The sequence below is a fragment of the Nanorana parkeri genome, unplaced genomic scaffold (assembly GCF_000935625.1).
Source record: "Nanorana parkeri isolate BGI_ZX_2015 unplaced genomic scaffold, ASM93562v1 scaffold1924, whole genome shotgun sequence".
NCBI lineage: Eukaryota > Metazoa > Chordata > Amphibia > Anura > Dicroglossidae > Nanorana > Nanorana parkeri.
Window position 1 is genome coordinate 198,511 of NW_017308192.1, and position 11,764 is coordinate 210,274.

The 11,764-nt window shown below is 48.1% G+C and overlaps 1 protein-coding gene across 1 annotated transcript in view; it reads left to right on the plus strand.

The window, feature by feature from the left end:
- Positions 1–7,570: 7,570 nt before the first annotated feature.
- The window catches only part of LOC108800122 (leukocyte cysteine proteinase inhibitor 1-like), a 7,498-nt gene continuing 3,304 nt past the window's right edge, over positions 7,571–11,764 (plus strand). Inside the window, exon 1 of the mRNA XM_018572067.1 lies at positions 7,571–7,669. Coding sequence (XP_018427569.1) covers positions 7,571–7,669 — 99 coding nt within the window. The remainder of the gene's footprint in view (positions 7,670–11,764) is intronic.

An 11,764-nucleotide genomic window follows, 5' to 3' on the forward strand; every position in this document is an offset into this window, starting at 1 on the left:
ATAGAAAAGTAACAATGTTACTCCCATCTGATCAATGTTTATAAACAATGTTACTTTGTATCTCTCTATCTCCCTCTGATCAATGTTTATAAACAATGTTACTTTGTATCGCCCTATCTCCCTCTGATCAATGTTTATAAACAATGTTACTTTGTATCTCTCTATCTCCCTCTGATCAATGTTTATAAACAATGTTACTTTGTATCGCCCTATCTCCCTCTGATCAATGTTTATAAACAATGTTACTTTGTATCTCTCTATCTCCCTCTGATCAATGTTTATAAACAATGTTACTTTGTATCGCCCTATCTCCCCTCTGATCAATGTTTATATACAATGTTACTTTGTATCGCTCTATCTCCCTCTGATCAATGTTTATAAACAATGTTACTTTGTATCCCTCTATCTCCCTCTGATCAATGTTTATAAACAATGTTACTTTGTATCGCCCTATCTCCCCTCTGATCAATGTTTATATACAATGTTACTTTGTATCCCTCTATCTCCCTCTGATCAATGTTTATAAACAATGTTACTTTGTATCGCCCTATCTCCCCTCTGATCAATGTTTATAAACAATGTTACTTTGTATCCCTCTATCTCCCTCTGATCAATGTTTATAAACAATGTTACTTTGTATCGCCCTATCTCCCCTCTGATCAATGTTTATAAACAATGTTACTTTGTATCCCTCTATCTCCCTCTGATCAATGTTTATAAACAATGTTACTTTGTATCGCCCTATCTCCCCTCTGATCAATGTTTATATACAATGTTACTTTGTATTTCTCTATCTCCCTCTGATCAATGTTTATAAACAATGTTACTTTGTATCGCCCTATCTCCCCTCTGATCAATGTTTATATACAATGTTACTTTGTATTTCTCTATCTCCCTCTGATCAATGTTTATAAACAATGTTACTTTGTATCTCTCTATCTCCCTCTGATCAATGTTTATAAACAATGTTACTTTGTATCTCTCTATCTGATACCTAGGCACCGGATGTCTAAGGACCCCCTGACATGATCTGGTCACATCTAATGTAGGTCCATTGATTTGTATTAGACGGGAGGACATCAAAGGACATTCCAATGTCTGTTTCATATGTTTGAGCTACAAAGAAAAATGAAAGCTGATCCCCAGATCCTATGTACGTATATCCATCTGAGATACTAACGCTAATAGACCTTACAAGGGACTTAGGTCCATCAGTAAAGATGAGATCCTGTCTATTGGGGGATTTGGATACTGGCACTTCTCACATATCAGATTGTGATTGATCACTATTATGTGGAACGTTCACTTGCACGGATTAAATGATGAATCAGTTACATTATAACACACTGCATCGGTTTATGAACTTACTTATATACAGTGTATGCATTACAACACTTCATTATATGCAATAGTTTTTTTTGTATGACTCGTTGGATGATTTGAGGATTTTATATCAAGTTAGGGGACAGGAACAAGCACAGCACATTTTTTTCTCTTACTTTTGCTATTTTTTTTTTGTATTAGCTCTACATATAATATTTCTATATAATTAATTACTGCATGACATATTTTTTTTCACCGCAACCCGCTGGTGTGAACTGAGCTTATAGTAAACCAGGCAAATTGCCTTGCCTGTGTGTCAGGACCCAGGGCCATCCCTATAAATGAGGCAGCTTCAGGCGGCATCTCATTAGGGGGGCTGCAGGTGTTGGTGGGGGCGGCAGAGGGGTGGCCACAGCTTCCCAGGTTCCTAAGAGCTCTTAGCAACCTGTGATGCTCTGTCTGGCTTCCCGCCCGGCTCACTGGTGTCATTGGTTGCGGACGCTCTGGCTGGTGACCTGCTGTGCTCCTGTCAACCAGCAGGACCGGACAGAGTCAGAGAGCCACTGACAGCACGGCTCTAGCAAAGCCGCCTGTCCCACCGCATCTGTGACAAGGCATCCCCCCTCAGTACTATGAGCAGGGCCGTCTTTAATATTGATTGGACCCCGGAAAACATTTTCTTGGGCCCCCCACCACGCCCCCCATGCAATATTTCCCGCTATATGCTGACAGAGCAGAGCCAAGCTGCAGCTGGGATGGATCCAAAAAATATTGTCCAGATCCACCCCACCACCTGATTGACAGCTGACTCTACCTCTCTAGAGGTTTTGTCCGCCCCATCCATCCCTCCAGTCAGCGTTGGATGATCAGAGAGGGGAGGGGGGTATTCCTGCGAGGAGCCGTGACTGACAGTCACCGCTCTCTGCAGAGAGAGTGAGTGCATGAACTGCGTGATCAGCGGTATGTGATCGCTCAGTTCTCGATCAAGAAAGCCAACCTGTGGCAGCTTCAGTAACTAGGGGGAAGAGCTCATTTCACTCTCCCCATAATTCTACTTTCATGGTAAATGTGCGGATAATTCGCCACCTACCACTTCCACTGCATAGAATAGCAACAATAATAATAATGACACCAGAGCATGTCCCCTGGTGCAGTGGTGTCACAAAGGGGGTGCGGGGGGTGCGGCCCGCACCGGGGTGACACCAAAATGACTGACAGTCATTTTGGTGTCACCCCCCTCTGAAAAGTCGGGCGTTCGGTCCATGATCAGTATCAGGAGAGAGAGGAGGGGACCCGGCGGCATACCTTATCCCGCCGGGTGACTGTCCCCTCCTCTCTCTGCCGGCGTCCATCACCAAGATGGGTGCCAGCAGGTATCAGAAGAGTGGTGCGCGATGACATCATCACGCACGCGCGTGTTGACGTCACGCGCATGCGCAGTGGCAAGTCGGCGGGGTGACACTCCTTAACCGCTCCGGGTGTCACCCAGCCTCGGGACGCCCCTACCCTGGTGTCATTATTATTATGTCCCCCCTGTGTCATTATTATGTCCCCTGGTGTAATTATTATTATTACGGTGACACGACCCCCACCCTGCAGGCATCTCATTCCCCTCACATAGATCCTCAGTAGTAGTCGTCATTACCATACCAGTCCCTCGGCCAGCTGGGCAGACACCGCACTCTGGCACCTGCCCATGTCTCCTGTGTGCACAGCGCCAGCGTGATTGGCCCTCAGTCTGCTACTGTGGACACGCAGACTGCCCAGCGCTCTCAATCAGAAATTCTGTGCATGCGCAGTAGCAGGCTGAGGGCCGATCACGCTGGCGCTGTGCACACAGGAGACATGGGCAGATCCATGAGAGCTTTGAGAGCGGTATCTGGCCGAGGAACTGGTATGACAATGACGGCTGCTAAGGATCTATGTGAGGGGAATGATTTGTCTGCAGGGTGGGGGGTCAAGTCGCCATGTTATCAGATTTGTTTGCCCGGCTCGACACTGATTGGCTGGGAAGCCGGCTTCCCGGCCAATCAGCATCGAGCCGGCCAAATAGCATAGATCCAGCTTCCCAGCTCCATGTTCCCTCGCGGCACTGCCGGTCAAAGGAAATCTCCGTCTGACCAGAAGTTCTGGTATCGGGAAAGGTATCGGAGCATTTGGGCGAGTACGAGTATCCGGCATTGCGGAACCTGGCCTTGGGGCAGCAGGCAGGGTAAATCCGGTCCTGTCCCAAGTCATCACCATAATGACACCAGGGGGACGGACATAACAATAATGACACCAGGGGACGGACATAATAATGACACCAGGGGGACGTACATAAAAATAATGACACCAGGCGACACCGGGGGCGGGACACACACACACACACATCATCACCATAATGACACCAGGGGACAGACATAACAATAATGACACCAGAGGATGGACATATTATGACACCAGGGGGACGGACAAAACAATAATGACACTACTGCACTACTGCCACAGGCGGCATGTAGGGGAGAGGCGGTTCTGGTTGGGACTAGTGATGGGCTTGATGCTTAATTCGAACGTGAGTTTGACGTGAACAATCGGCAGTTTGTGTGTACGGCGGGCTCTTCACCCGCCGAGTGCCCCACAAGGCACTGCGCCTTGTTAAGCCTTGGTTGGCTAAAGCCATACACCTAACCATAGGTCAGGTGCAAGACTTTGCCCAATCAGGGCACAGAGAATTGTGAGAGCCATGATTGGGCAAAGTCATCATGACATGGCTCACCTGTCAGATGTCCTACAACTGTAAACATATGAACGGAGCTAGCTGTCACCGATAGCTCCGCCCAATTGTTTATATGTTGCCGGCATTTGTCAAAATGACATTATGCGGCGGGACGGCAGTCGTTGTTTTTTTTATTTTAAAAAAATTATTATCATTTCTATTTATTTTGTATTCTTCTATTTTTTATTTCGAGGAGCTGTCGTGGAGAACGCTGGACGTTGTGATTGACCCTGGGTTACGTCGGTGTATCCATTTTTGGGGGTTTTTCTTTTTTTTTTTGTAATAAAAGACTTGTCAAAAACTTGAGGGCATCTGGGTGCCCCTTTACTAAAGGGGTACCCTGATAGGAAAAAGCGTCCTGCCCGCACACCCCACAACCAACGCCCCAGGGCTTGTGGGGAAGAGGAAACTAGAAAGAAATGGTAACCGCATAAATGTATAACCAGCCTTTGTAGCAGGGTGCATATGGGCAGTACCCGGATCCCCATACGTGTCCCTCAGGGCACTACCCGTATCCCCATACATGTCTCCCACGGTAGTACCAGACTCCCCATACATGTCCCCCAGGGCAGTACCCGGATCCCCATACGTGTCCCTCAGGGCGGTACCCGGATCCCCATACGTGTCCCTCAGGGCGGTACCCGGATCCCCATACGTGTCCCTCAGGGCGGTACCCGGATCCCCATACGTGTCCCTCAGGGCGGTACCCGGATCCCCATACGTGTCCCTCAGGGCGGTACCCGGATCCCCATACGTGTCCCTCAGGGCGGTACCCGGATCCCCATACGTGTCCCTCAGGGCGGTACCCGGATCCCCATACGTGTCCCTCAGGGCGGTACCCGGATCCCCATACGTGTCCCTCAGGGCGGTACCCGGATCCCCATACGTGTCCCTCAGGGCGGTACCCGGATCCCCATACGTGTCCCTCAGGGCGGTACCCGGATCCCCATACGTGTCCCTCAGGGCGGTACCCGGATCCCCATACGTGTCCCTCAGGGCGGTACCCGGATCCCCATACGTGTCCCTCAGGGCGGTACCCGGATCCCCATACGTGTCCCTCAGGGCAGTACCCGGATCCCCATACACCTTTTATGGCCAATAAATTGCATATAAGGTTTCAAAATGGGGTCAATTGATTCTCACAGTTCTACCCCCATAGACTTGCATTGAGTTAAAGTTCATATTCAAATTTTTTCCATGTTCTAAAGTTCAGATTAGAACCAAACACGGGGGGCAGGTGTCGGGCTCATCACTAGCTAGGACTGCTCTGGGCAATCTTGGCCACCGTGACCGAATTTATCTGGTGTGAACAGGCTATTAACAGGAATGGGCAGACCCCCCGAGGATCAGGAAGCTTCAGCAGACAGTAAGAGACAGTTTTGATGTAACACTCTGTAGCTTTGGAAGCTGCGGCGGGCCGCTCCCCAGCTCCTGACCCGAGGCCTAATTATACGCTTGCAGGAAATTGATAATAAAACAATTTGCATGGTTCATACGCGTCTTTGATCTAAACTGCGATACATCTGGAACTGGCGCCAGCTCATGTTTCATATGTGCTCTGCAGAATTGGGGTTGTCAGGTGACATTCTGACAATTTAAAGAGAACTTGTCATCAACCTAAAAAATTGCAATGGGCCTCTGAACTTGCTAGAAAAATTTGACTTCTTCAAAAAGGTCATTTCCCCAGCACATGCCTCAAATCCATTAAACACACACATACAGTTGTGCTCATAAGTTTGACTCATGACTGATTAACTTTACAATAACAGTGCGGTGAGTGCGCACCCCTTGGGGGAGGGGGGGCAGGCGTGGACACTAACACATGGTGTGGGAAGCACCTTTTGGATTTTTTTCAATTTGGACTCAATTCACCAATATTGCATATTATTTATTGTCAGATTGAAAACTATCTGTGATTGCTTGGATTTGTTGCTACTATAATAAGTACACTATTATCCTTTTATATTCTTTTATGTAGCTGCACAATAGAACTATTATATTTTGTTGCACCTTTGAAATAATTGTTATAATTGCTATGAAGATAGTGATTCACGTGGTGACACACAGGTCACATAACTTTTGATGCACAGGCATTGTGCCTTCTTCTTATTATTATCTAAGCTGTCACTGAGACAGACTTTAGGTCAACTATTTATTATTATGATTGCACAATATTAATATATAATTAACATGCCACTCAGGGCCGGTGCTAGGATTTTTGCCTGCACAGGCAAAGTTGCATTTTTGCACCCCCACTCAGGAAGGACAATACCCAGAGGGGAAAGCAGCACTCGGGAAGGACAATACGCAGAGGGGAAAGCAGCACTCGGGAAGGACAATACCCAGAAGGGAAAGCAGCACTCGGGAAGGACAATACCCAGAGGGGAAAGCAGCACTCGGGAAGGACAATACCCAGAGGGGAAAGTAGCACTCGGGAAGGACAATACCCAGCAATACAACAATGTGCTGGAGAACTTTTATATTGCTCTGCCCTGCCCATGTGCACCCTTCCCGCTCTTTGCTAGTTTTCAATGGATCTGATTGGCTGCCATTATTGCTTCGCCGAGACTTAATCATGACTAGAGATGAGCGGGAACTCAAAAACTTATCTCATTGATCTGCATATGCCAAATTTGCCTAAAAGGATTTGTATTATTGTCTGTCCACTCCTGAAATTTACACAGCCCTGGCACGCAGTACAGCCCAATCTGGCAGGACAGGAGACCTGATTTTTCTTTGCTGCAGTCAAGAAATACTCACATGTCTTGTCCCTCCCCCAGCTTGTGATTGGACAGTGAAAGGAGAAGCATCAGGCTGATGAGCTCATCACTTTGCTTTCTCCTCCTTTCAGCATGCCCCTTGTTACTTCATGAGCACTGCAGCACAGCTAGTTGGGTTCTTGCACTGCTTTTCTCTCTCTCAGTCTGAGTTATGCTGTACAGTGACCTGCAAGAGGCTGATACCAGGTCAAAGTCTGCTACTTACACAGCTTGCATATAAAAAATACATTTAATGCTGTATTAATGAATGCAGAGCTACATTAATCTGAGTCTGTTCTATCTGCCTGGAGTTCAGCTTTAACGCCCCGGTACATAAACCCTTCATGAATTTGGTCGCTATGGGCGAGGCGGCTACAATATTCTTGCTGGGCCATGTTTAGGTTCAGACTGTTTGGGAATATTTCATCATAGAGACACACCTATAGAAGTGCAATCTCAGCCCCCGATTATGCAACATGCATCATGCCAAACAGTTCGAGGCAATCGTGTGGGAGTTTATCCAGCTTGTCAAGTGCACAGATCTATGTGCCACCCTCAAATTCCCCTTCAGTGATCTGCAGGTGGCTCATACCATTTCCACTGATTAGGGGGGAGGGGGGTGTGCTAAATATAACAACTCCATTCCTGGGCGCAGACCTTGTTGCAGCAGTGATGGGATTTTTATTGCGTCATCTTTATAGTCTAGTAACAGTTTTCACCTATAATAAAAATGAGTCACTGTTCTGAGGATGATCCTGGTCTAAAAGCAGTTGGGGGATTCAGTGAACCCAGGGCACCTTCTAAAGAAGACCAAGCTGTCACTGACAAGGTAAGTGGTTGGAGAACCAATCCTAATGGGGACTATAAAGTATGTTTATTGGCTGGACATTGTGAATTAGTCTTGCAGCTCATAAAGTTGACAATTAAAGAAACAAAGCAATTGCCAATTACTGCGAATTTATATTGGACGCGGGAGGCCCTTTTATTTAGAAATTCTTCTTGAGACTTCCGGGTCCATAACATGTGAATGGAATGAAAGCAAAATGTATCTTTTTTATGATTTTATGTATTTTGCGTTTTGCGTAACATTTCATTTTCCGCATGTAACTTCTATATCTATATTGTTTTTTTGCTGTTCTCTATTTCTGCTACTGTATTAACTATACAAATGTGTAGATTGGCCAGTAGAGGGACGTCTGCGTTCAGCTGCGATCGCTCTGCCATCCCTGATCTAAAATTTCAGGGATAAAAAATAATTTGCAAAAGCATTGCATTGCTTCCACTGGGACAGACCGCCTCCCAAAGTTGGCCCGCACACCTTACCATGTGATCGCACGATCTCTCTGAGAGCTGCCAGAATAAGGAAAGGTGAGGTCCCACCTAAACCCAATCCATTCAAGTTGTATTCAAAAATGGATTGTGCAATCGCATTACATTGTGTATTGTCAGATGTCGGGTGCAATAGGTGAGGGTAATAGGCAGGGAGATATCTGGTTGCAGTTCAGGCCGGTGTTCTGTCGAGATCTCCAACACGTGATGTCATATCCGTTGTAGATTTCGACGAGATGGCGCTGGTGCGCGTGCGGCAGCTGTCTCAGTTATTGCAATCCTCGTTCACTTCTCCACTCCCCCTTAGGTGCGTCTGTGCGGCTTCGAAATGGACATCGAATTCTTCAACTCCCGTCGGTGCTTGTGGCATCGGGTGCCCGTGCAGGCGCACAGCCGCAAATTGTACAGCTTGATATTTCTCTTGGGTGGCTGCGCAGGCTCACTGTCGGGAGTTAGAGGTCTCGACGAGTTTGAGAATTCAATAGAACACCGGCTGAATGAGCGACGTACTATTACAAGTGCTGTTCTAGATTCTGATCCATGAAATATTTAGGCAAGTTCTGCTCTATGAGGAGGAGGTGATAAATGCATTTGGTGGTCACGTGTTCTCATTACCATATGGAGAGGTTTGCCAATATGATGGCAACTTTGCGCATTGAGGAATCTGGCCTTGGGGAAGCAGAGAGAGTAAATCCGGCCCTGGTCCTGCTGCAGTATATACTCTTATGTACCACCATCTGTACCCCTAATTGTTATTCGGTACCTTTGCCTGCTATGATGATTTTAGGGGGGACACCAACGCAAAAAAAAAGCATGCCCCCCTCCCTGCACCATACTAAGCCACATGCCCTGAACATAGGGAGGCTGCTTTGCCAGGGGGGACCCCCTGCAAAAGCACCCCCATGTTGATGAGGACAAGGGCCTCTTCACCCCAACCGTGGCCCAGTGGTTGTGGGGGTCTGGGGGCAGGGCAGCTTATAGGAATTTACAAAGAGTAGAACCACTACCACTACAAATCCTTTACTAAAAACATAAACTAAAAAAATAAAAAAGTCCCACAATGTCAATCCAGCGTCGATCGCCTTGTCCAGCGATGTAAATCGTCCCGATCCTAGAAGCCTAACACCCGCCAAACCCCACGACAAAAAAGTACCCACCGATCAACTCCTGACATAATGTTTACATCAGGCAGTGGGCAGAAATAAACAAAGCACCCAGATTCCTATACGCACCCCCCTGACCACAGACACCCCACAACCACCGGGCCAGGGTTGTGGGGAAGAGACCCTTGTCCTCATCAACATGGGGACAAGATGCCTTCCCTGGCAAAGCACCCTCAGCAAGTTGAGGGCATGTGACCCAGTATGACGAGGGGGAGGACTGCACGATGCCAGGCTGCTGCTCGGATCAAGAGTTTGGTAAGGGATTTTAAGGGGGAACCGCACATGTCTAGTTTAAGGACGCCTGACCATCACACTTACAGTATATGAGCTTGTTAGACATCTTATTCCTCCAAAACCCTTTGTGGCTATAAAAGCTTCAACTCTTCTAGGAAGCCTTTCCACAAGATTGGAGGCTGTCTGTGGGAATTTGAGCCAATTTAGCCCAAAAAAACATTTGTGAGGTCCGATGTTGGATGAGAAGACCTGGCTCACAATCAGGGTACCAGTTCATCCCAAAGGGATTCCGATGGGTTGAAGTCGGGGCTCTGTGAAGGACACTCGAGTTACTCCACACCAAACTGGTCACACCGTGTCTTTATGGCGCTGGGTTTGTACACAGGGGTATGGTCATGCTGGAACAGAAAAGGGTCTTCATCAAACTGTCTTTGTATGCGATAAGTATTAACGGTACTCAATCATTTGGATAGAGCACTTTTGCTCAATCCAAATGATACTTAGGACTGAACTCAGTCAGTTGGAGAGGTGTTTACATGCTTGGCCATATAAGCAGGTGTGATGGTCAGGTGTCCATAAACGTTTGAGCATAGAGTGAATGGAAGTATTCATAAATGTGTATCTCTGGTTGTATGTTACTCCTCCTTCTCACAATACAAGTCTAAGGGGTCCATTTATAGATCAGCAGTTATGGGCCTGTTGTGTAGATCTGCTTTACACAGCAGGCCCATAGCTGAGATATAAAAGAAATGCTCTGATTTATATTTGGTGTGCAGGTATGGGAGATGAAGTGGATGAAGTGTGGGTGTGTGGTCACCCAGATTCCTATAAGCACCCCCCTGACCGCAGACCCCCCACAACCACCGGGCCAGGGTTGTGGGGAAGAGACCCTTGTCCTCATCAACATGGGGACAAGGTGCCTTCCCTGGCAAAGCACCCTTCTCATGTTGAGGGCATGTGGCCCAGTATGATGATGTCATACCAGGAGATCCAACACCCCTGGAAGTGTGTTAGGAGATTTGACACCCCCGGCAGTTTGGCAGGAGACCTGACAACCCCGGTAGTATGCCAGGAGATTTAACACCCCCAGTAGTATGCCAGGAGATCCGACACCCCCGGAAGTGTGCCAGGAGATCTGACACCCCCCAATAGTATGCCAGGAGATCTGACACCCCCGGAAGTGTGCCAGGAGATCTGACACCCCCCAATAGTATGCCAGGAGATCTGACACCCCCGGAAGTGTGCCAGGAGATCTGACACCCCCAGAAGTGTGCCAGGAGATCTGACAAATCCAGAAGTGTGCCAGGAGATCTGACACCCCCCAATAGTATGCCAGGAGATCCGGCACCCTTGGAAGTTTGCCAGGGGATCTGACAAACCCAGAAGTGTGCCAGGAGATCTGACACCCCCCAATAGTATGCCAGGAGATCTGACACCCCCCAATAGTATGCCAGGAGCTCCAACACCCCTGGAAGTGTGCCAGGAGATCTGACACCCCCAGAAGTGTGCCAGGAGATCTGAAACCCCCAGAAGTGTGTCAGGAGATCTGACACCCCCCAATAGTATGCCAGGAGATCTGACACCCCCGGAAGTGTGCCAGGAGATCTGACCCCCCCAGAAGTGTGCCAGGAGATCTGACAAATCCAGAAGTGTGCCAGGAGATCTGACAACCCCCGGTAGTATGCCAGGAGATCCAACACCCCCCAATAGTATGCCAGGAGATCCGACACCCCTGGAAGTGTGCCATGGGATCTGACAAACCCAGAAGTGTGCCAGGAGATCTGACATTCCTGGAAGTGTGCCAGGAGATCTGACATTCCTGGAAGTGTGCCAGGAGATTTGACACCCTCGGTAGTATGCCAGGAGCTCCAACACCCCTGGAAGTGTGCCAGGAGATCTGACACCCCCAGAAGTGTGCCAGGAGATATAACATTCCTGGAAGTGTGCCAGGAGATCTGACACCCTCGGTAGTATGCCAGGAGATCCGATACCCCTGGAAGTGTGCCAGGAGATCCGATACCTTTGGAAGTGTGCCAGGAGATCCGATACCTTTGGAAGTGTGCCAGGAGATCCGATACCCCTGGAAGTGTGCCAGGGTATCTGACAAACCCAGAAGTGTGCCAGGAGAACTGACATTCCTGGAAGTGTGCCAGGAGGTTTGACACCCTCGGTAGTATGCCAGGAGCTCCAACACCCCC